Source organism: Aquila chrysaetos, chromosome 19 (genome assembly GCF_900496995.4).
Source record: "Aquila chrysaetos chrysaetos chromosome 19, bAquChr1.4, whole genome shotgun sequence".
In the NCBI taxonomy this organism is placed as follows: Eukaryota; Metazoa; Chordata; class Aves; order Accipitriformes; family Accipitridae; genus Aquila; species Aquila chrysaetos.
The window spans coordinates 11,380,541-11,405,254 of record NC_044022.1 but is presented as its reverse complement, the minus strand read 5'-3'; the positions used below and the strand labels follow the sequence as shown (position 1 = coordinate 11,405,254).

The 24,714-nt window shown below is 39.8% G+C and overlaps 1 protein-coding gene across 11 annotated transcripts in view; it reads left to right on the top strand.

The window, feature by feature from the left end:
* Positions 1–24,714, top strand: part of GRIA4 (glutamate ionotropic receptor AMPA type subunit 4) — a 239,553-nt gene that overhangs the window by 132,023 nt on the left and 82,816 nt on the right. For all 11 annotated transcript variants that reach the window (XR_003927502.1, XR_003927501.1, XM_030042306.2 and 8 more), the window contains exon 4: positions 8,314–8,498. Coding sequence is in view for 9 of the 11 variants with exons in the window: in XM_030042306.2 (XP_029898166.1) it covers positions 8,314–8,498 (185 nt within the window). In the remaining 2 variants the exon portion in view is untranslated. The remainder of the gene's footprint in view (positions 1–8,313; positions 8,499–24,714) is intronic.

Below are 24,714 nucleotides of genomic sequence, written 5' to 3'. Positions count from 1 at the left end.
TATTGTGTAAGAAAGATAATTTATTAGTATCAACATTACAGACTATAGGTTTTAGTGAAATGAAGAATTTTGGCTTTAAGGCATTGCGCTAAAGATGAAGAGTTTAAGCTATAATGTATAAAAGCAAGGAATATTTACAACTAAGTTGGATATTTATCAAATTAATAGTAATAATAGGAACAAATAAAAAAGGTAGTAAGTTAAATATTTGACCATACTGTATTTTCTTCCAAAATAAGTTCACTTTTTCCTGTTTTCTCTCCTTTTTTTAAAATACTGGTACACATCAGCCCTAATGATAGACCCAAGATGACGTATCAGATAACTGAATATTCAGAGAGACTATGTAGCCTCTGTAGTTACTTTAAAATGCTGGTCTGACAGAGAGTAACCCTAGCACCTGCTTTTCTTTTTCTTCTTTTTTTCCACTCAGTGGCTTTTTAAGATTTGTGGGGTTTTAAGGTAATAGTTTGTGAGGTTCTGATAATACTGTAATTACATACAGTTTCTGATTTAGCATTCAAAGTTCTGTAGTGAGAATTCACTAAAATTTGCTAAGAATGTGGCTTCAGTGCTGCTTCTAAACTTCAGAGGAGCCAAAGATTTCTCAACTGACCTAGTTCTAGCTGAACCCTTTGGCCTAGCTAAATAACAGACAAATAAATGCAAAGAAAATATAAAATGCTAACAAGGTGCATAAATGTACTTTTGGTGTGTATCTGTAAGTATGCTTGACGGTATTCATCTCTATGCACACAGAGAGGCATATAACATAGCCTGAAACTTTGATCATGAATTCCCGTTGTGGAGTAAGCCAAACCTCCTCCCATACGCTCACTGAAAGCACATAACCTACACGTCATTGTTCCAGTTAAGACTTTTTTTTTAATTTAAAAAAGGTGATGGTTGCAATATATTGACAGGATTTTCTTGTAGCTTTATGTCCTCCTCAGGAAAGGAGGATTATTAAATACTGCAGATGAAGTTGCACAGGTAGCAGTCTCTACAGCATTAAGGGAGAGAAGAACAGAAAGTCTGACCGTAAACCACTGCTAGAACTTGGTTTGGAGGTGTCTCACAAGTCTGGTAATTTCCTTTATCATCAAATATTCTGCAGTCTTTGAAGCAAAATAGTGATAGAGGAGATGGCTAAACTGGATCCATTATTTCCTCAGTTTTGTTTGAGAACCATCTGTAATAAAATTGGGGACAGACTTTTTAGTAAGGCCTGCTGCGATAGGACAAGGGGTAATGGTTTTAAACTAAAAGAGGATAGATTTAGACCAGATAGAAGGAAGAAATTTTTTACGATGAGGGTGGTAAAACACTGGAACAGCTTGCCCAGAGAGGTGGTAGATGCCCTGTCCCTGGAAACAGTCAAGGCCAGGTTGGACGGGGCTCTGAGCAACCTGATCTAGTTGAAAATGTCCCTGCTCATTGCAGGGGGGTTGGACTAGATGACCTTTAAAGGTCCCTTCCAACCCAAACTGTTCTATGATTCTATGAAAATTATCCTGTTCATTGGTAATATAGGTGACTTAATTCACAACCTACATCATAACAGATATATTTGAAAATACATAGAATTTTCAAAGCTAAGTAAATCCAAACATTGATTTTTCAGGAACAAATCATGTGAGATAAAGCAAATTTACTTCTATTACAAAGTAATGGGCTTCGTAGACATTGGGGAAAAAAAATAGGTGTCTCATTCTAGTAGGATTTTTTACAGAGTTTGCATGAAATTTTGCTAAATGAGCTAAAAAAATTCTGTCTTGATGAAATTTCTAGAAGATATGTAAAACACTGGTCACACACTTGAACTCAGAAGTATATGAGGTTCACTGTCAAATAAGGAGGTATTAAGTAGTGATCTATTCCGGTTGCAGTTTTTCCCAGTATCTTTGTTAATGACTTGGATGAAGAAATATAGAATACATTTGTTAAACTTGCAGATGATAAAAAATTGAAAGGACTGTGTGTACTTTGGAATACATTTTAAAAATACATGACATTTTCACCAATGCACTTCGGGAGAAACTTGGGTCAATTGCAACACATCCAGAGGAAAGCAAGGAAAATTGTCAGAATCTAGACTAAAACATGTTCCACAAGGAAAACCTGAAAGATCATGTTCCAGCAAGAGAAGTGCAGACAGAAAAGAAATTAAACAGCAGTCTTTAGTTATATAAAGGATTGCTTTGAAGAAGAAGGGAACAAACTCTTCTCCAGGTCTACTAGAGGTAGGACAAGAATGAGTGTCTTTAAATTGTGGCAGGGGAGACTTAGGTTAGACTTTAGGAAACATCTCCTAATGGTAAGGATAATTAAGCAATGAATATATTACCTAGGAAGTTACAGAATCCTCTTTAGAGATTTTTAAGGACAAAGATATGTGTCTAGAATGATTTAAATATAATTCATCTGTCTTGAGGGATGGAGGGATAGAGAGGAATAGATGGAATTATTTCTTAAGCTCCCTGTCTTATTTTCCAATCTACATGTCATTTCTGTGAATTAGACCCAAGAAAGACTCAGAACACACCTGTAGTTCTAGCTTACACTCTGTCATCTAAATTGACCAGTTTGTGTGTACTTTTTGTTGAATATTCTGGCTCCAACTCCAAATGCAGAGAAAAATGGGCATGCAAATGAGTTACCATATGTCAAAGGTTAGAGCTTATAAATTTTACTGGTTGTGTTTGAGTCCTGGAAGCTGTATACTGACCAAAAATTTAAAACAAAACCATATGTTAATAACAAGGTATTAATCATAATGAGGAAAACTAAAATACACTTAAGTTCAAGTGTTTGTAGTTATTGGTTGAATGTATAATCATGCATCACTCATAATGTGAATTTCTTATATGGTTTTCATCACTGTAGTGTCTGGATTAATGTCGCCAAGATTTGGCTAGATAAATGGTAGGTATTTTCACTAAGCTTCATGTCTAGACTCCTTCAGTATTCATTGCAGAAAGAGAAAAGCACCTCTGAGATAGATATCTAAGACAAAAAAAATGCTTTTTTATGGGATATATGTCTTTCCTTTGAAAGCTTGGATGATTAACTTAGACAACTACTTTATAGACAGCTAGAGTTAAGTGACATGAATCCAATCCTAAATGTCAAATATATTGTCTTATCCATACCAAATGATTTGATCATTTATTCTTCACTTCTGTTGTATGTTGGGTTTATAACAAATTTATTTCTTCTACTGATCCTAATACGAATTCCAATAGATGGAAGTAGCTTTCCTAAAATAGCTCCAGCATTTCAGTGTCTGTGGCTTTTGGGATCATAGCTAATCTTGGGAATGGGATCAATTCCTATTTGAAAGTTAATTGGTGCAGAAAGAGAAGAAAAAGAATTTGCATTTCAGTTACGTGCAGCATATGATGCCCATCTTTGGAAAAGACCCATGTTCATCAGATGTTTTCTGCTCCTGGGGCCATAAAAAATATATTGCATATGCTGTTTCCAAGTGTATTAACCTGTTAACTTGGGTCATTCAGTATTGTCAGTCTGCTAGCCAGAGTCAAATACAGTAATAATGTGTAAATATTGCATCCTCTTCATCATAGAAAATGAATAATAAGTTATCTTGTGCACAATAGTTCCAAAATAAGAATTATTACTGGAGGTGCTATTGTTTAGAGCAAACAGCCACTTTGCTATCTGTCTCCTGGCAAGACCATCAGGAATGACTGCATGCGCTTAGAGGGGCAGGGGAAACAGTTTCCCAGAATGAAAAGGCTGCTGGAAGATGAAAGTTATTGAAATTTAATTATAACACTGTAATTGAGCACTGAAATATCTCTGGTGAAAGCAAGCAATCAAGCAAGCAAGCAAGAAGAAAAAGGAAAAAAAGGAAAAAAAGAAAAGGAAACAAGCCAACCATATGCATTCCAGCAGAAAAATAAGTCAAGAAAATGCTCCTCTATCTCTTTAGTTTATTCTGAACACACTGAAGAGATTTAGATATCAGATTTTACTTTTCATTTAAATGGAAATAAATGAAATTAAGTCATTGACTGCTGAAACAAAATTGGCTAGGGGAAAGCCTAGCTGGTACAGAAGACAAATAAAAAAAACTGAAAGGCCACTGAACTTTTAAAATCACAAAGATTACTCATGATTTCAGCTACTTGGATGGAGGGTGGCTGTGTACAGACTCCCATTACAGCAATGTTGCAGTGACTAGGAGGAATCGTAGACTCCCAAACCCCTGCACTTTTAGTGTGTTATTAAATACCAAAATTGCTCAAATGTTCTACACAGTTCAGCCTCCAGAAGATACCTAAGTCTCTCTGAAGAAGTACTAATCTCTCTGTAAACATATATAAGGCCAGGTGCACATCTAGCATTGGTTTTGTGTGGCTGATGCATTTTGCAATGGAAAAATGCCTATGGAGTGTGGAATGAGGGAAGCAGGGTTAAAAAAAATCTTGAATTTTTGTTTGTAATGTACTTAGCTGTAGTATCAACCCCAATATGTAGATTTTCTGCAGTAGGCATCTCCAGCTCTGCTTTTACAGGAAATGAATAGAGTAACTCTTCATTTTCATGTTTCGGGGGGGGGGGGGTTTCTCCCAACATGATGACTGTGTGGTATCTTTTTGGAAAAAAAATAACAGTATGCTAGATCATCACAATTCCACCTGACCAGAGAACAGAAAAGCAAGGAGAGAAGGGATCAAGAAAATAAAAACTTTGCAGACTTTCCCTGTCTCTGGTTTGGTTCCAGTATATTGAGTTGGAATTACTATTACTGGCCCTTAAGCAGTTGTCAATAGTATCTACATTGGAGCAATGATATACAAAAAGCAGTTGTCAGGCTTCTTATCCCAAGTCAATTGAGGAAAATTCCTGAGAATCCTAGTCCCAAAAGAGGAAAAAGAAGGCATTCTTGCATATAGCATCCATGCATTTGGGAAGGACTTAATCTGTGTTTCCAGGCAATTGTATTGGTGTTTTATGTTGTTCATAGATTCGCTAATTTGAAAAAAAAAAAAAACCAAAACGAACTCTGGGAGGGACCAGAAGCTTGTTGATACAGACTTCCAGGCTTCAACCAGTTATGATTGTGCACAATAATTTGTGTTTTCTGATAAATGAGTTATCTGCATTTCAAGGTTGAATTAGTTGATGAAGAAGGGTTACTATATACATTTGTGAGAACTTACCTTACTTTTATTTATTGGCATAGTCCTAAACATTTGTTTAAATAATGTTGTTTTGAGAAACATTGATTGTGTAGCTCAGCCGATATGAGTTAGCCTGGGTTTTTTTAGTTTGTTTTTACGCAACAAATAGTATTCCACAATACATGGGAGAGAATGTATTCAAGAAAATGAATCATTCATCTATCTGTAGCATAACTGAGGATAAACAGCAGATAACCAGAAAATAAATACCTTTTAGATGACAGCTGTAAGATCCATGTCTGCTGTCTTTACTTGGGCAAACATCTTTCTGAAGTTTAAGAACTTTGTCTAAATAGAGATGCTGCACTCAGTTTCTGAGAATTACCCCAGGTTAGTTTCAGGTTTTTTGCCTTATAAAATGTTTGCAGCACTACATATAACTAATTTTTTTCCCTGTCAGCTGTAGCCAATTATTTTGGACAAATAATCATTCTCCTCAGCATGTCTAATTTTTATGCCAACTGAGCCTGTGAATGCCTTTATTCATTCTGCAGAAACTCCACCTTTGTCAGTCTGTTCTATTAAAAATTGCTCCTGCACACTGAGGAGATGACTATGCCACTGATTACTTGCACAGGGATTCTGAACTCTTCTGATGGAGATGTTGCACCATATCCAGTTACTACCATTTAGCTGTGTTATGCTATATGTAAAAGACATGCTAACATGAAAACCCACATCTGAGTGCCAGCTACTGACAAGAAGCTACAGAATTTTCAAATGCCTAAATAAAGGCAGTAGCTAGTGAAATGTGGCAAGGGAAACCTTGATCCAAGGTAGAAGAAAAGCTTTTCTATGTGTTTTTCTGATATTTGTCATGCTTTATGGTGGGATAAATTCCCAGTTTGATCAAAACACATCTTAGTAAAGTTGTCCAAGCGAAATAAGAAGGGAATGAGGGGATGTCAATTGCTGTTTCAAACACCATTCATTCAGAATCAAAGAAAATGTTAATTTGTGTCAGGAAGCTGAATTAAGTAAATGTTGACTGCCTTTGTAGCAAAGATCAAGTCAAAGTTACAGTGCAAATGAAGCAGGAACCCCTGTAACACTGGAGTAGTTGTAATGTATGTCTATATATGGAAATGAATAGGAAATGAAGCAAGAAATACAATGTTTGGGAAAGAATCTCATCATGATTTGCAGAGATAATTACAGGCAAAAAGGAGATCGAATATAGCAACAGGAAAAGCAGAATAATTATGCAGCAATTAGCAGGAAATCTATGTAGCTCTTTGAAAAAAATAACAGTCATTGGGTTAAAAATATATGCTGAGTACAGAAATATTTTAATACTTAACACATCAAGTAGTTGAATTCATTTCCTAAGATAAAATACTGTTTCATAAAATAAATGTCTCATACGATAAAATGTGTTATGCATTTTGTGTATTCATTATAATTGTTTGTATTTTTATCCTAAATATGTCATCTGAATTGGAGAAAAAAATTAATAAATGTTCATTTCAGAATGCGGGTGCATAGTGTCATAATGATAAGAAGATACAGATTTTAAGTTAATATTTCAAGGACTGAAAATGTCATAGGAGCCAGCTACTCCTAGATTTGCAAAAGAATTAGTTTTTCATGTGTCATAAAATCTTCATATTCTGATAAAACTATTGTCTACTTCTATTTTACTTGGAGGCAAACTCGGGTTTTGGTGGGTTTGTAGGTCTTCTGATAATTAGTTATCAACAGCACACTCAAAAGTACTCTTTCTGAAATGTAACTTACAAAGATTCCTCTTGAATCTGTGTGAATGTCTGACAGTGCTTTTTTACAGGGAAAATGTCATGCAGTGGCATCTTCAAGTACATTAAAATGACAGCTGGAGGTCACTGCAGTCAGGCATGGGATCCTCTTGTTGAAGAGAGAAAGGAGGCACCACTGTGTAGCCGCATCACTAAGGATAGTTTTCAAGAGTTGAAATCTTTCATTTAAAGCTAGTGGGGAAAATTCAGCCAGATAACGAGTAAAAAGCCACAATATTTTGCGTTGTGATTCTAGACAGGGGGACCTTCTCTGAATTGTATCATTTGTATCAGTATGTTATTGACAAACATATCTGTCCTTTTGGTCTTTCTTAAAAATTAACTCTGGATCTGAGGTGTGCAATCTTCATTGCTTTAAACATATTCACCGTTTATTCTAGATAAAAGATGGAATAATACATGCTTCCTACTTCAGGAATTGGTTGAGCAAGTCAAGACTAGACTTGCAGGCTGTCCTAAGATATGTCACAAGCTCTTCTTCATCCCCAGTGAGAAAAAAATTAGTAGAGGGAAGAAGGTGAAGGGCTGGGGGCCAGGGAATGCTGAGATGCAGGCAGGGAGCCTGCCCCACAGGTTCAGGTGGAGACCTCTGAGAGGCTGCTGCCTTTCCCTTCTGTGAATGGGCTTAAAGATAACAAAGGGGGCATCAAATATGGGTAATGATAAAGAGCAGTAATCCTGCCAGTAGTAATAATTAATGCTTCTATGGTGCCCTTCAGTCGTTGACCTCTCATCACTTTGCATACATTGATTAACGCTATATAGAATCTCTCAAATAGATAACTTCTATTCACACAATTATACTGGCATATACATATATGTATAAATAAATGAAAACATTAATTCTTACTAAGAAGCGTTAAAAACTGCTTGGATTACATGTTTGCAAAAAAAAAAAAAAACAACAAAAAAAGCAAAGCATTTGAGTGTCTAGCATACTGCTTTTGTAGTATACAATTACTTCTTGTGAATGAGTAGGCTCAGATTTTTTCTTTGCTATGTTGTGAAATGCCTGGATAGAGAAACCTGTACAAAAACCAATCTGAGAAGCTGAATGCTTGACTGGAAGAGTTTGTGTGTATAAATCATATGAAGATTATCCATAATGCTGAGAATCATTCCAAGCATTCTGATCACAGCAATTGTAATTTTTGTTAATTGCATACTGTGCATTGATCATGGCTAGCAGCACAGGTAGGGATACAAACAGTCTCTTATTCCTTTCCCTGCAGGAGCAAATATTAAGAGACATAATATTGATTAAGGACAATTCCTATTCAAAAAATGCAATGATTGTGTTACTAGTGTATTGTATCCTTTTCTTTTAGGTTATTCAATACTTCAAGCTATTATGGAAAAAGCGGGACAAAATAGCTGGCAAGTGAGTGCCATCTGTGTGGAGAATTTTAATGATGCCAGTTACAGGCGGCTTTTAGAAGATCTGGACCGAAGGCAAGAAAAGAAATTTGTAATAGACTGTGAAATAGAGAGGCTTCAGAATCTCTTAGAACAGGTAATACGTGCTTTTAATGTCACTGTAAGCAAATTACTGAAACTCCAGATAAGATACCATTGTGCATTGTGGTCCATTTATTTTCTCAATAGAAATGAGATTGCTTGCTCTTTCTTTTTGTTTTTCTTCATGGGCCTATATTTGTACACCCACTTGCCTACTCCATTTTCTTTTCCTGTATAATTCTTGTCTTAACAACCAGCACATCAGTGCAGTGAGCCCCCCTTTCCCACTCAGCAGGTCTGTGGGCAAAGGGTGACAGCAGTCAGGGCAGCTGCACATTTGGCCCCGCATCCCAGCACCTCCATGCCCGATACATCTTGCAGCAGGGTCTTAGGGCTGGCAGAACAACATGGTGTTGCTGAATTGCCAAGAGGCCCTCAGTCTGTACCTTCATGGGGGTAAAGCTTAGTTTTGCTTGAGGAAAAAAAAGCTTATTTGAATCCAGTATTACTTTCTATTCACCAAATAGCATAGGCCATGTATTTATAGCCATAAAGTGCTTTAAAACTATTATTACACACGTTTAAACTGATAGTTTTATTACCTTAGCAGAGTATTTATCAACAAGAGGAACAGTATAATAAAGGTGCTATTGAACTGGGAAGCAGGGTCAGCTTCTTCCATCAGTTATTCACAGAAAGCTGCTATTAGATAAAGAAAATACTGCACCAGACGGACTGGCTAGCACTAGGCAGTACCTATAGTAGTGTGTAAAGTGAATCTAAAATCTTGCTGGTCTGATGTGGCGAATCTATCTCTATATAGTGCTTATGTATAAGATCTTTCTTAAATGATGGAAAAAATAAGATAATGCTTGGAAAGGAGCATTTTGTCAAATGATGGGAAAATAACTTAGGGTTAACTATCTGGTTCTCGCATGATCGCACATTTGATGCTGATATGGTGCAAGTGCACCGTTCAGTACCCGCAGCTGCTGCTGCAGGACTTGCAGGGAATGAATGCCATCTGCTGGTGGTAGGTCCTCCGCTGCCATGCTGCTGCTCTTTGCTAGCGCGTCAGAGAATTTTGAAGATTTTGTTGCAAAAACATTCATGATGCATCTGCTACTGAAGTCGCAGAAATATGAAATGTCGTTTGTGATACAGAAACGCAAAAAACAGTACTCACAGAAATATATACATCAGGTTTGCTTTCACTGGCAAAAGATAAAGAGGGAAGCTGAGAATTAATATTATGGCTGATTTAACAAGGACTTTTGCTATGACTGTTGCCAACAGAAGAATAGATGATGCCATATTGCTATAGATACTCATTTGGCCATTTTTCTGGTTCTGAATGCCATTATGTTTTAACACGTGCTTTCTATAGCTTAGAATGAAATCCTCCCCCAGTTCATCCTGTGTTGTAGTAAAACAGAACACCCATTTGAGGGTCTTTTAAAATACGTTCAGAAAAATAATTTCTCTCACAGCGCTGTGTATGTGGGTGTGTATGTACCTAATTTCTTTTACGTAGCATGCACATGTGACTTAGAAAATGTATGCTATATTACCATAAGTCTTCGAGTACACCCACCATACTGCGTAGGTGTATCTACTGAGTATCCACTCAGTTTCAAAACAAAATAAAGTCATCCAGTACATGTTTGGATCTCACTGATCTCGCGGGTACATTTTATTTGCTTCCAGGAGCTGCTGCTCATTTTCCTTCCAGATTGGCATAGTCAGTTCCTGCATAGTCAGTTCCTTTTCAGGAACATAACCTGTGCTCTTTGTTCAGATCATGTGGAACTGAATTGGATATTGATTTTAATGTGATTAGGTTTTGACCTCCTCTGACTTCATACAGATCTGGATTTTGCATGCTTAAAATAGGTACTTAATGCAAGTATGGTAAGTCATAAAAATGAAGTGCCTGGCGTCAACAGACTGGATCAGATGTGGTGAGTTTGGCTGACACCTCTACAGGGCAAGCCCGAAAGCTAATTGAGTTCTCTTTCCATTAACTGTACAGGAAGAGTGGCGGGTAGGAGTTAACACTTAACTTGTAACATACCTGTATTGTAGTCAGTCATACAAGCATTTTTAGGAAATGATTCATCTGGCTACTGTCTAATTTTGGGGAGGATGAATTTTACCCAGGAAATGAGCTCTTCTGTACTTGTGCTGGTGTTTATTCACATCTAAGCCTTTGCCCTTAAGTCTATGCTAATAGAACAAGAGAAATTTTTTGGGGGGCACGTGGGTTGTTTTTTTTTCTTAGTAGTGACTGCCCATATATATATAAAATATATATATTCACACTTGACCTAATTAAATTGGAATTTATATATTTCAGAATATTTCTGTAGTTTTCCCAGATGATGTGAATTCTCTTCTTCCCCAATGTGCCTGGAGATCCTCTCCATCCTTCCAAAGGAATGTCACTGTACAAACAGAAATGGCATTGTAGCCAGACTAGACAAAGTACGCAGAAGAGCTGCAGCTTTACTCTCCATTTTGAAGGTCCTGGTCTTCCTAGACAGGCTGACCTGCAAGTAGGCCTGGGATGCTGGTTTGGAGCTCCAAAATGAAAGCACTTTGCCTTCAGAGATCAAGTGCTGCTTAAGGATGGGCAGTCAGAAAGTGTCTCGGACACCAAAACATTTAGTCTGCCAAAAACGGTATTGAAGCAAAAAGAGTCTAGCTTAATGTAGAAAATGCAAAATAACAGCCATTTTAAAATATCAGCTGTTGAATTTTTCTCTTTACTTGAAGGCTTTAATAACCTGTAGCAGGCAGGTGAGGTGGCTTCACAGATGGACTAAAAGTTGGCGTGCTCTTCCCTGCATACACAGAGAAATTGATTAAGCTTCAGTGACTCTAATTAACTCAACTTCTTTCCTGCCTAGTTCTCCTATAATTGAGAGCCTAAGTTGTGACTATACTGTAATACTTTGCAATGTACAAGTAAATGTTCTGCAGAACATTTAGGAAAAGTAATTAAATCTCAGTAATGAGACCGTAACTCAAAGTGCTTTGCCCTTAAATCTATGCTAATGAAGGGAGAGAAACTGGCTTGTGGGTTTGTAGGTTTCTTCTCAAGTGACTGCCCATATATATATACACATTCACACTTCTCATGACTGTGAACCTCAAGCACTGAAGACTGGAGACTTTTTCGCTGACTGTGTTCAAAAAGTGAGCTCATGTGCTGCTCCCCTGCCCATACCTGGTGCCCACTTACCTGACCTGGTGTCTTCTGCTCGCTGTCCTCTCCCAGCTGCCAGCTGAGAAAATCAGCACCTTGCTGATCCCTCACTTCTTGTGCAACTTGAATCTTGCTGGTTTCTATTTCTGTCTCCTATATTTTTCTTAGTTCATTAGTTTTTCTCATTTATTTTCTCCCCTCCATGTGCCTTCGTGAGTGTAGAAGCTGCCTCCACACTCCATACCTGAGGCTTGTCTTCAGGGAATATTTCTTTCCTGGAACCCAGTGACGTATCTGAAATCCAGACTCCTCCTGTGCACAACCCAGGATGTGCATTTTTCATCGTATGGTCTTCCTTTCAGGTTTTTAAGTTGCTGTGGTGAGGCTGATGTTTTGGGCAAGGGCCAAACCTGTACTTCCTTTAAGGGTGAACTATCAAGAGATGGAGTTTCATTTTCAGATTGCCATTCTAGAAAGGGAGAGTAGGGCCAGCACTAAATTCAGGAGATGCATTCAGCCTGCACACAAGTGTTTCTATCCAGTTTGCTTGGATTGCCCCCTACTGTCTTAGCCTCAGACAAGGTTTCAGATCTTACCTTTCAAGGCTATGCCAAGACTTACAAGACTGTGGTGGTGTTCTTAATAAAGCTATGCTCCTCTTCTTTGGTCATGATCACCCACACGTGACCATACAGTCTCCAGTAGCAACTGGAGATATTTGGATGTTACTGGAAATGTTTTGCTTGGTTTCTGTATCAGTGCCAATTGTCATGGCTCAGCTCAAAGTCCTGTTTAAACACAACACTGGAGCAAGACATCCATTACTGCAGGGTCACAGAGTTGTTGCTTCGATTTATCAGTAAGACAGACAGCATCTTCAGCCTATCTGAGTCAGTAGATCTCCACCTACTCTCGAGAATCTTCTGTAACTTAAGGATACCAAGATAATTTTAGCTCTTTTTTAGACTTTATTCTCAGGATGGTGAAAGAACAGCCTACCTCCTTAATATCTTACAACAGCCATAACCAGGAAAACCTTTTTGTTACCTGTGTGTGAAACTTCTCCTTCACACTCCTCTGGCAGACTTTATCATCCTGCAATCGCAGGCTCTGAAAGACAGACCACAAACATCAAGACTTCTGCCATAAGCGTTTTCTTTACTTGCCCACTTTAGGTGGTGTACATGATTTGCCTTTGGAAGGCAAGCAGGTGTTGACACATTTTAATTTACCAGTGTAGACCTGAGGTACTGCTGAGGGTAGTGTGACTCTGGTTGTGGACTGCTCCTTCTCTATGGCCATTCAGGGCAGCCTTGGCAGCGCTGGTGCTTTGGGCAGCTCCACAGTCCTTGACACAAAGGGATGCAATGCTTGCAATGGCCATTGCTGCTCATCCCCAGAAATAACCCCAAAACAGTGTGTTTCAGTGCTGCACGGGACCAGCAAAAGCAGTAAAATGAAGATGGAAGGTATCCCTGCCCATGGCAGGGGGGTTGGAACTAGATGATCTTTAAGGTCCCTTCCAACTCAAACCATTCTATGATTCTATGATTTTATGAAGATCTATTTCATGTCAGCTTTCCCCAGAATTTCCAGAAAGTGTGTTTCCATTTTTGAGAAAGCATATCTACTCTTAAGAGTTATGGAGGACTCTTAATGCTTAACAGAATGTTTTCTAGAACCTCTTAAGTGACCTCGCTAAATCTGATTAAATGTCTCCCCAGTTTACTTACCTGGCTCTTTGTTTCATCTGTTCATACACAGTCATAGTAAAAATATGCCACACATTTTAAATTTGAAAAAAACCCCTATGATAGTCCTTTATTTGTGTTGTGTAAGTGACTAGAAACAGAGACAAAGCCCCATTTTCCTACATGCATGAAATTAGAGATTGTTTTTACCATTACCTTTCCAGCTTACTGGGACAAGATAGAAAAAAGGAGCTAAAACAAAGACACATAAAGATAAAATGGCATCTCCACAGTTTTATATAACAGATACAGCTTATATAGCAGAATGCATTTCTAGTGATTCATATTCTTCTGTCAAGGACCGTTATGTCCTTGTTTATCAACATCCTTTTTTCATGACACTTTCAGCAGGTAGTCTTTTAAAAGCACAAAAATATTCTGTTTGAATCAAAGGTTGAAAGTCAGTGAGAGAAATGGAAAATTCTCTGCTTGTGTGTCTCTTCTTTCCAAGTTGTGTTTCTAAAGTGCTCCCCTGGATTTAATAAAAAGAACTTTCTGCTTAGGATTAAATGAATACTTGAAACACATTGTAGCACTGTGATTTCCATTTCCTATGAACTAATCTGCTAATACTGGCAGCAAGCAGTACAGCATCTGAACAGTCCAGGCCAAAGTAGTCATTTACTGCATATGCGTATGAGTTTCTGTCACTTTTCACTACAAGCTTTTCTCTTTTCTTACTCATTCTTTCCATTTTATTTTTCTTCCTGAATTCTAACGTGGTGTATCTATTTACATTTCTGGCTTATTCACAGAAAATCAGAAGTCAAGTCAGCCTAAGTATAAAGGGTGTATCTACCAAAATTAGAAAATCATTACTTTAATCTTATTATATATTTACTGAATTTCTATTTGCAATACAGAACTCACATTTCAAAATAAATATGCCTACAAAAGAAATGTGGTTTTATTTATTACTGAGAAAGCCCGAACAAATTTAATACCAGATACCTATTTAAGCTGAACTTGTGAAACCCCAAGTCAGGCTTCCCAGTTTAACAAAACTAATATTTTTTTATTTTTATTTTTATTCTCATTTTATTCTCATTAGTATTTATTCATTGCTTAATTTGTATAGTACAACTGAAGCAATCCAGAAGCTATATATAGCAGGATGAAGCATTGTTTAGAATTACTAAAAGAGTAACAAGTGAGGACTGATACCCCCTTGGTTTTTGTGGGCTTTGTTTTTCTTAGACCACCACTACCACCAGCACCATAAAAATCTCCCCAAACATGTACTGACCAAGCAAGAAATAGCACTTACTATGGCTAATCAAGAAATACATGCAAGTTGACAGTACCCATGTGCTGACTAGTAGCTGTCAGACTGGACGTGTAGTGTCTGGGTGCTTCTTATCCCTTTGGTGGCAAAAACATATGGGTCTCTGTTCTCCACCCAGCAGCCAGTATTGATAAGGACTGTACAGACTTAATGTCTTACATGTCCTAGATGTCTTGGATGATGCCTTAGAGGCATTGTCTTCCTTTCAAATATAGCTGAAATTTCTGAATGTATTAAAAAATATTTTACTGGAAAATCGATAGACAGACCCACAGACAGCTCAGTAGCACAAATATGATTTCCGTAGGAAAGAGGACTGAAAATATATAGCAAAACACACACATTTAAGGAAATGTGATGTCACTCTTTTCTAAGTTTTACTTGCATTTGGTTAATTGGAGTAATTTACCTCCAGTAAATACATGACATAGATTTCTTTGTTATTTCTTTGTTTGCTAACTTGCAAGCAAGAGTGAAGTGTAATAAAGCGATGAAATTGTGGTCAGATCTGAAGAGTAACACAGAAAATAATTTTGAAGATTTCAGTGAAAAGGTATGTTATTTCTTCAACCATCACATTTGTTCTTTTTACTTTTGCAGACACTAATAACACTTATTACTAGAGAAGCAGATTGTAATTTGCTCAGCAATAGCTGATCTCACAGCTATTACTTATAGTTTGTTCAGTGCTCAGAAATGTGTTCAGATATACAATGAAGTCAATGCTCCAAATAGATTTTACAATTAAGCTGAAAAGTGTAATATAAGAATCATTTAGATCACGATGGATACTTTTGTTAACTGTAAATACTTTAGACCTTTTCTTTTGGCCTGTCATTTTTTTCTTTTTGCTGTTAATCTATGTAAAAAGGACATTTAAAATCATGTATGGAACTTTCAAAAGCATGAAATGCTGAAGTTGGAAGTTAACTGTTATGGTCCCCATTTCTTTTTCTGCCAAATTTCTCATTGTCAGCATGTATTAAATACTGCAGAGCAAATAAGGTACCAGAAAAAAGACTGGAGTCTTAGAGCTCTGAGTTTTGTTTTAGGCAGATTTTGGACCCGGTTTTGAAATACAGACTGTGAAGTGCTGACATGAACATGTCTGTTCTACAAACAGAGTAACAGAATAATTGGGGCTGGAAGTGACCTCTGAAGGTCATCTGGACACTCCCGCTGCTCAAGGGGGAAAGCTTAGATCAGGTTACTCATCCGGTCAAATTTTGAACACTTTCAAGTATGGAGATCCCACAACTTTCCTTTATGGCCTGTTTCAATACTTGACCACCTCATGGTAAAAAAAAAAAACCTTTCCCCATATCTAGCTGGAATTTCTTGTGCTGCAGCCTGTGTCCTTTGCCTTTTGTCCTATTGTTGTGCACCTCCAGGAAGAGTCGGATACCCTCTTCCCTACATCATCCCTTCGGGTGTTTATACAAATTACTAAGATCTGCCTGAACCTTTTCTTCTCCAGGCTGAACAGTACCAGCTCTCTCAGCTTCTCCTCATATGACAGATGCTTCAAGCCCTCAGTCACCTTTGTGGCCCTTTGCTGGACTCTCTCCAGTATGCCCATGTCTCTCTTGTACTGGGCAGCCCAGCACTGGACACAGCACTCCAGGTGTGCCTCACCAGAGCTGAGCAGAGGGGAAGGATCGCCTCCTTCGACCTGCTGGCAATGCAGTCCAAGAGGCTATTGGCTTTCTTTGTCATGAGGATGCATAACTGACTTACGTTAAACTTGTCTACCAGAACCCCCAGGAGCTTTCCTGCAAAGCTTGTTCCTATGTAGCGTGTACCCAGCCTGTCCTGCTGTGTTTGTTGAGTCAGGCCACAAAATAAGGCACAGATCTACACAGACAAGCTCATTTGTTTCTCATTGCTCTGTTTGCACATCTATAGGCAGCTCTTGAGATAAAAATACCTTATGAGTGGGTGAACTGTGTATCATCTTGTATCGGTTCTTGCAAACCCATAATGTGCTTGCATGGGAAACAGCTAGAAGGAATACGAGGGTAGTCAGATCAACCTCTATGCTACTTTAAGTGACCACATCTAAAAAAGCCCTTCACTAAGCGAGACAACATGCTTCTCCAGTATTTTGCTTCCTCATTCTCTGCTACTAAATACTCTGCTACTTCTTCCTAATTTCAGACAGTTGTCTTGGGCAGATTTTTACTAGGAATTGAGTTTAACTTTGTCTCCATAGTGAGCTTCATGCAAAGCTTGGCAAAGCAAACTGAAAAACACAAGCTAACTGTAACTGCATTTGCCTAGGACCTTTATGTTTACTTCTTTCTGAAAGAGCATATTGCTACCCCTAATTTCTATTTTCTCAGGCTTTTTCATATGCAGTAACATTTGCAGTGTTTGTTTCTATATTTGTACACACAGATACGTACATAAACACATGCACATGGACATACATAGGACTCTATTCAGCAAAAAAATGTTTCTCCTTTCTGCAAGAATGGCAATGGGTTTCCTTTCTTTTTCCAACTGTAGTTGCTCTATCCTCTCCCACTCATCTCCATGGGACAAAGTTCAAACCTCAGCACTCTGTGTGTTAAGATGTCTTCCAAGGTGTCCGCTGTGAGCAGCATTTTCTTCTGAATTTTGCATAGTGAATGAGGTTTGCTGTCAGAGATCATCAGTCTGGCTTCTGGTGTACCAGACGGGCTGATTCCTGTCTTTTTTCTCGCTCCCTGCCCTCCTCTGCCTGTAAGAACTAAACAGGATGTTTCCCAGTAGACAGGCACCACTTTTCTCAGCTCTGTCAATGCTCTGTATCAGCAAGATCAAGCCTCGCTGCTCATCCAGGGTTGTATTCGCCTTTAAACACAGAGGTGAAAACTGCTGTGCAGCATCTGGCACATATTTAATGCTTCGATGTACCCAGCTAAATTGATACATAATAATAAAAAGAATGTACATTGTACTTTGTAATAATAAAAATTAAACATGGATATAAAGTTGTCACGTAGCAAAGTATTAGTATCATTAATCTTATCTTGTAAAAATTACAAGCCAATAAACTCTAATGAATAATAGCTAACAATACTTATTAACAAACATGATAGGGAAGTAGCTGCACAGTGTCTTGGACGCTGTTCATAGCTGTCTAACTAACTTGGTTTTTCCCCAGCCTTAAAAAGCCTTGAGATATCTAGCTGAAAAGTACCAGGTATGTGTTAGCACTGGAAAACAAATCTCTCTGATGGGTAAAATGGAGCAGGCTGTTATAGCAAGATTGATTATTGTAATTACCATCAAAATGAAAGTAATATATGTGAGTGGAGAAAAGTACAGAAGCTGACATATTCCACTCCTTCTTGGTCTGCTCTTAATGTTTTGCCTGAAAAAGTAATGTTTGGCTGCTGAATTTCTAAAAATTGAACAAGTTGTAAATTTTGCTGTTTTTTAAAAACGTGTTTTTTCTCATCTTAATTTCCAGTGTGTCTACTAACTGGAGCTAGCAACTGGCATTTTTGCAAATGATATTTAGATCGCTGGCATAATTAATTTAAGATAACAATAATAAGTTAAAACATAATACTTTAATAAATTACAACATAATACTTACAGGAAGGCAGAAATTAACCAGACACATGAATTAAACAGAGTATTAGCTCAACCATTAGTCCACAATTTCTTCTGCTTTCCTGTTTTTCATGAACGCAGCAGCACATTGGCACAAAGGATCGCTAGCAAAACACAAAGTATTTATCAAGAGATCGCTTTGCTTTTACATGTAGTTTAGCTGCATAATGAGGATTTCTTTATCCCTTGGGTCAGAAATGGCATGGACCTGCCTCATCTCTCACTGTCTCCAGTTTTCCTCTATATCTTTTTCATTTGCATGACCAAAACGCAGGTTTAGTTCTTCTCACACAGAACCACAGGAGCAAATCATTACCCAAAGAGTTTGGTATGTGCATGGTGCACTGTAAATTGGGCTGGTAGCAGCATTGTTGGACTTACACTACTTCGGGGACATAGTAGCAGCTCTCTGTGTATCTTTTCTTAGTCCCAGGGGGGATAGGAGATTCATAAAGTGTCTTTTCCTCATCATTCCTTTCTCTCCATGCTTTTCTTCCCTAGAGTTTTACCGAGTTGCTTCTAAGCAACACTGTAATGTCAGTGCAAAGTGATAGCTCTTCTCCAGCACTGCCACCAGTGTCTTCCTCACCCCACAGAGCCAGGAGGAGCTCTCTGCATAGGCTCATTTTCTGTGAAGCAGCTGGGATTTTGCACACAATAATAGTCCCACACTGCACAGTAATAAAAACACAGTTTGTCACTGCACCACACAACTGATGAGGTTTGGACCCGAGAAATAGGCTGTTTCAGTTGCTGAAAGAACAAATAGGTGGAAGAAGACGGAAGGATGAATACAAATGGTTCGGGGGATTTTGTAAAGTGACCTTCTTCTTACACCCTTCCTCTCTTTCCTCGCCTCCTTTTTCCCTACAAGTCTGCATATCCCATTTAGCTCTGAGTGAGCCTTTCACAGGAGTGGGCTTTGAATGCAAACAACTTTAGCAGCAGAAGAAAGCAACCAGCCATGCTCAGGGCACTGGTTAATGGCCTTTGAGCCACCTCTCCAGGTTTTTTCCCCAGCAGCTGCCCATGCTGCAGAGGCCTCTGCCCTGCGGGCTGTGTGGGAAGCATCCTTCCCCTCTGATCAGCCGTGTGTGGGGCAGGTGTGTGCACCGCTGTGCCGGCTCAGCACCTGCCTTCACAACAGAGGAGGAAACACCGATTTGGAAGGAGCCACTACTGCTTTGTTCATTGCCTTCTTTAACATCCTCTCTGGTGGCCGTAGGCCGTTAACAGTCCACCCTTTCCCCAACAACAGTGCCCTTTCGCAAGCACTAGCTGTTAAAATTAAGGTTGTTTCTCAATTGCTTTTTTATGGCTTTGTAAAAGATTTATCCTTGCTTCAGATATTGTATAAAATCCCATTTCAGTTGTGGTTTATATCATCACCATTTCTGCCACAGTATTTCAGGTCAGGTCTCAATATTCCATCTTTAACAAGTCTCCACACTTTTTATATTGTGTTAGACAGACTTCATTTTATTGCAGGTGTTCTTTTTCTTAAGGCAGCGGATTGTGACACAATAGCAAAGAGGAAAACCTTTGTTAAAGTCCCATTGGTAATGCACAGCTATCACCCTTTGAAGAGATTTAACTGAAAATAAGTCCTTTTCACTCCAGTTGTACTGACCTCCATCTTCTGGAAATCATAACGAGGAACATTTCATGCTACAGAAGTTAAGCATTCTTTTAAAATGAGTTATATGCAATATCCATTTCATACTAGTAGAGAACAGAGGGTGACTTGGGGCCTGATTCTCTGTTTGGATGCTGATGTAAGTCTGGGAATGTTTTTATCAAAGTCAGTGAACTTGCCACTCCATGGGGAAAAAAAAAAAAAAAAAAATCAAAGCAGACACTGGTAGCTCTTCTTTTCGATAGTGGAATAGTTTCTGAATTTCCTAGGCCAGGCTATTGTTCAGCCAAATGGAAAGAACAGTGTTGTATGATAAAGTCAGAAAGTTCAGAGTTGTGTCTAAAGCCTAAGTTGGATTCAGATCTTACTGGCCCTGCTTTTACCACACTTTAAAGTCAGTGGTATAATTCGAGTTACTTTTGATTATCACTGTAATCACTGCAATCAGAATAAGGAGTTTTCTTAATTGCAGTATGGTAGATCAGCAACTAAAAAATATCACAATGTACTGTTCTTTTTAGTTTCTTATACAGAAATGCATTTAGTAACTTGAATAGAGCCTAGGGCTGATTTTTTTTTTTTTTTTCAAAGTTCATCTTTCTGCATATTCTCACATATGCAATGATATTCGGGGAAAAAAAAAGTTACATTAGATTCTGAAATAACCTTGATAGCCTAATGGCCTTAATATTTCACTTTATTTGATTCTATCCTTTTGCATTTACTGAAATGAAGTATTCACTGATAGTGTGAATACTGGATAATATATGGAATGGCTTTTGTCATCTTTCCTGTTAATGGTAATTTGGGAAGTAGATTGTATTTGCTTATTCATTCTTCTTCAGAACAGTGTTGATTATTTAATAATTTCTTCAGTTTTACAAATAAGAGTATAAAAGAGCTCCAATTCTAGGTGCTAGCCACCTTGGTCTTTGAATTAAAATAGGCAAATCAATATACAAAAGCCAGCACAGCATCCTGCTTTCCCCTGCTCTCATCCTTCCCCAAAGAAGTCACAAATCAGTTCACCCTTCCCAACGCTTTCTTCCCAAAATCTCCCTGAGCAAGCTGAGGTCACCTTAAATTCTCACTCTAACAAAAGCCAGGTGTGTGGTTTTAAGGAGAAGTCAGAGTGGGAGTACAGAGCAAAAATAAATGTTTAAAAGGTGTAACTGAAGAAGTACTACGTGAAGGGGAGGAATGGATCTGATCCCCCTTGCTCAGGTTGCCAGCACTAGGACAGTTTTGAATCAAAGCATCCTGAAGCAATGAAAAGGACAGTTACACATACAGAGGGTCCTCCCTGACCTACCATGACCCTGACCTACTGTATCAACAGTTTCGTGGTGTATCACTGCTTATGTGACTGGCAAAGCCTATCTTTGATGCCTAGCCCTGTCTCAGGTTTTGCAACTGGCCAGGGTGAGAGCCGAGCTAGACCTCCTGCTCCCTAGGCAGAGCCACCGTGGGTGCCTGTGGCAGCATCACGCTCTCTTTGGGGTCTTCCTTTTGAAATGAAGACAGTTCTCACTGCTCAACCCTGTGCTATATACATGGATCTGCCCCTGCCCTGCAGATGCTTATAGCCCACAGGCACACAGAGCATTAGTATCAGGAATGTGGTCTTTTGAAGTGAATCTCCTGATTGCAGCCATTTACTGTGCACCTGTCAAGGGCAGACTCAAAATACATGAACTGGTTTTCTTTTGGATGATGCCAAACAAGAAGATGTGCCCAGAAGCACCCCTGAAATGCACTGATGCCCAGTGTGAGTTCAGTCTAGTGACCAGGTTAGAGATAGTCCAGAGTAAAACCCTGAAACATGCATGCTATGGATGCCAGCTCCTTAGCACCTTTTGCTGTACAGATCCTATCCTATGGACTTTGCTACTTGCTAATGTAGATGTTGTGTGATGCAACTCTGCCCTCTGTCTGGACTGTAACTGAGCTTGGCCCTTTGGTCTGAATTTAGGGGTACACAATCATAGAATCATAGAATCATTTAGGTTGGAAAAGACCTTCAAGATCATCGAGTTCAACCATCATCCATCCCCACTAAACCATGTCCTGAAGTACCCCGTCCACTCGCTTTTTTAATACCTCCAGGGATGGTGACTCAACCACTTCCCTGGGCAGCCTATTCCAATGTTTGACAACCCTCTCAGTAAAAATTTTTTTCCTAATATCTAACCTAAATATCCCTTGCCTCAACTTGAGGCCATTTCCTCTTGTCCTGTCTCCAGCCACCTGACAGAAGAGACCAGCACCCACCTCACTACAACCCCCTTTCAGGTAGTTGTAGAGAGCGATAAGGTCTCCCCTCAGCCTCCTCTTCTCCAGACTAAACAGCCCCAGCTCCGTCAGCCGCTCCTCATAAGACTTGTGCTCCAGGCCCCTCACCAACTTGGTTGCCCTTCTCTGGACACACTCCAGCAACTCAATGTCTTTCCTGTCGTGAGGGGCCCAAAACTGAACACAGCACTCGAGGTGCAGCCTCACCAATGCTGAGTACAGGGGAACAATCACCTCCCTGCTCCTGCTGGCCACACTATTTCTGATACAGGGCAGGATGCCGTTGGTCTTCTTGGCCACCTGGGCACACTGCTGGCTCGTATTCAGCCGCCTGTCAACCAGCACCCCCAGGTCTTTCTCTGCTAGGCAGCTTTCCAGCCACTCTTCCCCAAGCCTGTAGCACTGCATGGGGTTGTTGTGACTGAAGTGCAGGACCCGGCACTTGGCCTCATTGAACTTCATACGATTGGCCTCAGCCCATCAATCCAGCCTGTCCAGATCTCTCTGTAGCGCCTCCCTACCCTCAAGCAGATCGACCCTGCCTCCCAACTTGGTGTTGTCTGCAAACTTGCTGAGGGTGCACTCAATCCCCTCATCCAAATCATCGATAAAGATATTAAACAGAACAGAGCCCAACACCGAGCCCTGAGGAACACCACTTGTGACCCGCCGCCAACTGGATTTCACCCCATTCACCACAACCCTCTGGGCTCGTCCATCCAGCCAGTTTTTCACCCAGCGAAGAGTACACTTGTCCAAGCCATGAGACGCCAGCTTGTCAAGGAGTATGCCATGAGAGACAGTGTCAAAGGCCTTGCTGAAGTCAAGGAAGATGACATCCACAGCCTTCCCCTCATCCACTAGGCGGGTCACCTGGTCATAGAAGGAGATCAGGTTGGTCAAGCAGGACCTGCCTTTCGTAAACCCATGCTGACTGGGCCTGATCCCCTGGTTGTCCTGCACATGCCATGTGAGTGCTCTCAAGACAAACCGTTCCATAATCTTCCCCGGTACCGAGGTCAGGCTGACAGGCCTGTAGTTCCCCGGATCCTCCCTCCGACCCTTCTTATAAATGGGAGTCACATTGGCAAACCTTCAGTCCTCTGGGACCTCCCCTGTTGACCAGGATTGCTGATAGATGATAGAGAGTGGCTTGGCAAGGACCTCTGCCAGTTCCCTCAGTACTCTTGGATGGATCCCATCAGGTCCCATAGATTTGTGAGTGTCCAGGTGGCGTAGTTGGTCACTAACTATTTCCTCCTGGATTAAGGGGGGTATGTTCTGCTCTTCATCCTTATGTTCTAGCTCAAGGGGTGGAGTACCCTGAGGATAACTGGTCTCCCTATTAAAGACTGAGGCAAAGAAGGCATTAAGTACCTCGGCCTTTTCCTCATCTCTGGTTGCTACGTTCCCTTCTGTATCCATTAAAGGATAGATATTCTCCTTGGGATTCTTTTTACTGTTAACATATTTGTAAAAACATATTTTGTTGTCCCTTACAATAGTGGCCAGATTTAGTTCTAGCTGAGCTTTTGCCTTTCTATTTTCTCTCTGTATGATCTAACAAGATCCCTGTACTCCTCCCAAGCTGGCCGCCCTTTCCTCCAGAGATGATAAACACTCCTATTTTTTCTTGACTCCTAGCAAAAGCTCCCCGTTCAGCCAGGACGGTCATTTTCCTTGGCAGTTTGACTTGCGGCACATGGGAATAGCCTGGTCCTGAGCCATTAAGATTTCCTTCTTAAAGAATCTCCATCCCTCCTGGACCCCTTTGCCCTTCAGGACCGTCTCCCAAGGGACTCTCTCAACCAGTGCCTTGAAGAGGCCAAAGTTTGCCCTCCGGAAGTCCATAGTGGTGGTTTTGCTGACCACCTTCCTTGGCTCACCAAGAATTGAAAATTCTGTCATTTCATGGTCGCTAAGCCCAAGACAGCCTCCGACCATCACACCTCCCACCAGTCCTTCCCTGTTCGTAAACAACAGATCTAGCAAGGCTCCTCCCCTGATTGGCTCACCCACCAGCTGTGTCAGGAAGTTACCTTCCACACACTCCAGGAACCTCCTAGATTGTTTACTCACTGCTCTGTTGTATTTCCAGCTGTTGGTTGATCTAGAGAGCAGGATCTAGACAGCTGTGTTGGTTGATCTAGACAGCAGGACAGTACACAAGGACATACCTGGGTTTTTAAGGTGCCCCCAGACTTAATGAACTTCTACAACAAAGGCTTTCTGGAACACTCTCTCATCTGTCAAAATCTCAGTCCTGTTTTCCCCTTTCAGAATAGATTTGCTGGTTCTTTTAACTCCCCTCTCTGCTCTGCCATAAAAGAAAAATATTCTTCCCTCACTCACCAGCACTCATCTGTTTAGTTTGTCATTCAGGGCAATATCTACTGTTATGTGTATGGAATGGTTGAGGTGTCATCTCTGTTACAGCTCTAGTCACTGCTAACCAGTTAAAGAATAGAGAAGGAGAGTGTAAGAGTTTGTATTCCA